The sequence below is a fragment of the Fukomys damarensis genome, unplaced genomic scaffold (genome assembly GCF_012274545.1).
Source record: "Fukomys damarensis isolate Sample0158 unplaced genomic scaffold, DMR_v1.0_HiC HiC_scaffold_4, whole genome shotgun sequence".
Classification (NCBI taxonomy): Eukaryota; Metazoa; Chordata; class Mammalia; order Rodentia; family Bathyergidae; genus Fukomys; species Fukomys damarensis.
Window position 1 is genome coordinate 28,512,560 of NW_022900916.1, and position 3,375 is coordinate 28,515,934.

At 50.7% G+C, this 3,375-nt stretch overlaps 1 protein-coding gene and 1 long non-coding RNA gene across 3 annotated transcripts in view; one reads left to right on the forward strand and one right to left on the reverse strand.

Moving 5' to 3' along the window:
- The window catches only part of LOC104864975, a 1,941-nt gene extending 486 nt beyond the window's left edge, over positions 1-1,455 (forward strand). Inside the window, exon 2 of the long non-coding RNA XR_781032.2 lies at positions 1,197-1,455. This is a non-coding gene — a long non-coding RNA (uncharacterized LOC104864975). The remainder of the gene's footprint in view (positions 1-1,196) is intronic.
- Positions 1,456-1,712: 257 nt separating this feature from the next.
- The window catches only part of LOC104864974 (homeobox protein Hox-A10), an 8,133-nt gene continuing 6,470 nt past the window's right edge, over positions 1,713-3,375 (reverse strand). The window contains exons 1-2 of one of the 2 annotated variants that reach the window (XM_033757426.1): positions 2,606-2,786; positions 1,713-2,064 (exon numbers count right to left, since the gene is read on the reverse strand). In XM_033757426.1, the coding sequence (XP_033613317.1) occupies positions 1,790-2,064; positions 2,606-2,771 (441 nt within the window). In that variant the 5' untranslated portion in view covers positions 2,772-2,786 and the 3' untranslated portion in view covers positions 1,713-1,789. Of the gene's footprint in view, positions 2,065-2,605; positions 2,787-3,375 lie in introns of those variants that run through there. The other variant, XM_010628277.3, reaches the window with a different exon arrangement.

Consider the following 3,375-nt stretch of genomic DNA (forward strand, 5'->3'; position numbering starts at 1 on the left):
CGCCGAGCAGGAAACGCGTGGCCCTCAGTGGGCCAGGTGGGGGAGGCCGTGCTGGGGGAGGGGGCGACCCCAGCGGATCTGGGCACACCGGCCCGGATCCACCTAACTACTGCCGAAGGCATTAGTGATGCGCTGTGGGCCCGGCCTGCTCCCAGGATTTAGGTTTAGTGTCATCTAGGATTTGGGAACCCGCAAAATAACTGGCCTCTGAGAGCCTGTCTGAGGCTCCAGAAAGAAATCCTGTTTAGCTTCCTCTATCTGTGCAGCTCCCCTCTCAACTGAAACCACTAGTCCAAGACAGCCACAATCCAGATATACTAGCAAGTCATAAAACTGAACAAAAGCCGACAAACCTTAGGGCACCAGGGCTATAGGGCCCAGACAAATTACGACCGTCTAGGTAATATTTAAATAGATGCCTAAAGTAATTGCAGGGGGCTCAGGCTAGTACTCCTGTTGTAAAAGTGGTCGACGGGATAAAGTGGAAAGTGAAGATAAGAAGTAAAAAAAGAGGTAAAATTGAAAAGCTTCATTCCACAGCTTTTATTCTATAAGAACATAAACATCGTCTTTTTTCCACGCACAGCAGCAATACAATATTAATTTATTCTGATTTAAGATTAGAATAGAGCTAGCACTAACATTTATAATAACGATAGAATGCATTTGCTTAAAACAAGATTGGCGATTTTTCATAATAATAGACATTTATACAGATTTGTATTTATAATTTTTTTCTTTTTCTGCACCTACAGGTTTGACCCTTTTATGCATGTTACTTCACAGTATAAAGGAAATTCAAACAATGTCTCCCTTCTCTAGTTTATTCTGTTTGCCCCAGCCATCCTAGGCTTCCATGAATTTCAGAAAGCCCCCAAAAAAGTGAATTTTAAAAACTCCACAATATAGGGAGAATTGTGGTGTGCTTTTCGAGTGTTACCAGTGGTAACTATTTTAATGACAAAATTCCACCAATTCCACATGTATAATCAAAGCTACATTATTTATCAACAGCCAGAAGGATATGGAAATTCAGAGGTAAATGAAACATTTCAGTCAGGCAATGCAAGACCTTATACAAACTGGAAGAGAAGTTTCCTTCTCTTGGTCATTATTTTTTCCTTTTTCTTATAAAGCTGGGATATCTTACAGAGGAAGGAAAAATTAATCTGATTCTTTCTCACTTTTTCAATCAGCCAAAGTCAAGCCCTAGTGTCAACCTGCATATCCATGCCTGCATGCCCTTCTCTTGGCCAAGGAAAAAGGGAAGAAAGGAAAAGAAGAAGAAGAAGCCCAGAGGCCTATATCCCCTGATTAAACACAGCCCAGCACTCCAGGCAGGCATGCCCGGTGTGGCTCCTTGCACCATTGACCTCAGGCCAGACACCTCTACACCGACAATGGGATCTAGGCCTCCGGCCAGGTTTGCCCAGGGCTGGGCAGGAAACCAGCCCCTAGAGGAGGACAGGGGCCATTTCAAGCAGTGGGACCCGGAGACAGCAAACCCAATCCATTCAGGACTTGACACTTAGGACAATATCTACCTCTATAGAATTTTAGCACAATATGGCTTTTTCCCCCAGAAAACAAGTAAACCAGCACCAAGCAAACAGACAAACAAAAAGTCAGAACAAACCAGCCCTGCACAGATGTAACTTCCCCGGGAGATGGCGAATGTGGGAGGGAGGCATAGGGCTCCAGCACAGGTGCGAGTTCGGGGCAGAGGCTGAAGACGGAGGGGACCGGCAGCGCTCTGGAGGCAGAAAAAACGGTGTCGCCTGGAGCTTCATCAGGAAAAATTAAAGTTGGCTGTGAGCTCTCGGATCCGGTTTTCTCGGTTCATTTTCTTCAGTTTCATCCTGCGGTTCTGAAACCAGATTTTCACTTGTCTGTCCGTGAGGTGGACGCTGCGACTGATCTCTAGGCGCCGCTCTCGAGTAAGGTACATGTTGAACAGAAACTCCTTCTCCAGCTCCAGCGTCTGGTGCTTCGTGTAGGGGCAGCGCTTCTTCCGGCCGCTCTTTGCCGTTAGCCAGTTGGCTGCGTTTTCGCCTTTGGAATTGCCTGGATTTTAAGAGAATAGGGGGAAAGTTAAGTCGAGGCCATGCAGGCTCCGTGCGGGGTGAATTCGGGATGCCTTTTCCAGAAGAGGTACAGCCCAAGTTGCACACAGAGAGGGTTATGCCCAGGTTTGGGGTGTGAAAAACAAGTCATTCCTCCAAAACTCGTGGCAAAACCACAAAATCTAGTAGGCCTCCAATTCACACCCACCCTCCTAATTTGTATTTTTCTCCATTTTCCCTGCCTCAAACACCTGCTTTGGCTCAAAGTTGCAGGGATGCTTGTATAATGAAAGGCCTGGACAGGGAGGCTGTACATACATCTTGAATTTAACGCTTTTCTTTGCATCTTGCCCTATGGCAGGGGAGCACTTCCTGCAGCCTCTGTGTGTGGGGGGTGAGGGATGCTTACTTGGGTGGGGGGGCAGCAACTCAGCTGTCTCATCCCAGCCCCCTGGTTACCCCAGACCTGATGGGGAAAAGGAGAAGGGATTTCGGGGAATGCACGAAAAACTGATTCTGTGTTCTGGGGACTTCCCGCGCACCTCTCCAAGAGCTAGGGGTGTGCAGCTGGGTGATTCCGAGTTCCAGGAAAAAACGAAATGGCCCCTCTCTGGCTTTCAGCTCAGGGCCCCGGCGTCCGGGCCGGATTTGCTTTTTCTTCTCCTCGAACAAGGGTTCCCGCCCCTCCGGCAACTTTGAAAAAGGCATGGGGGATCGTAAACTCGAACTTCGCCGGTTAATGGGCTTATTTATTGGCGCTGGCTGCTGCTTATTTTGGATGCCTTACAAACATCCGTGCTATCTGCGGGCGAGCCACTTTCCCTCCCTCCCCCTCCCCCCGCGTGGGCAGCGCCGTGCAGGCTGGGCCGGGACCACGGCTTGGGGTGCTCGGTGCTACAAGGAAGAGCATGCACAGGAGGGGGTCTGCTCGCTGGTGTCGTCGCCTCGAGTCAGGGTGAGCTGGGGCCAGAGCTGAGGACGTCTTGGTGTGGGGCGCTAAGCCGGACATGAATTTTTACTGCGTCCCCACGCCCAAATATTAAAAACCAAGTTCACAAGGTCAGCCTGCCTGCAGCTGGGCCAAGGCCGGCCAGCTGCTGCGCGGGCTCCTGGTTCTGGACTCCTTCCTTTGCTTGGTTCTGCCTGTGTGCCCGCCTGACTGAGCCCTCTGGCGCATCCTGCTTACCCAGGGAGTCCTTCTCCGGCGAGGCTTTGCTGCTCTCGGAAGGGGCCGGGGAGAGCTCCTCCGCCGCCGAGGATGACGCGTGCGCCTCCTCGTCGCCCTGCGAGCCCCCGCCGCCGCCACCGCAAA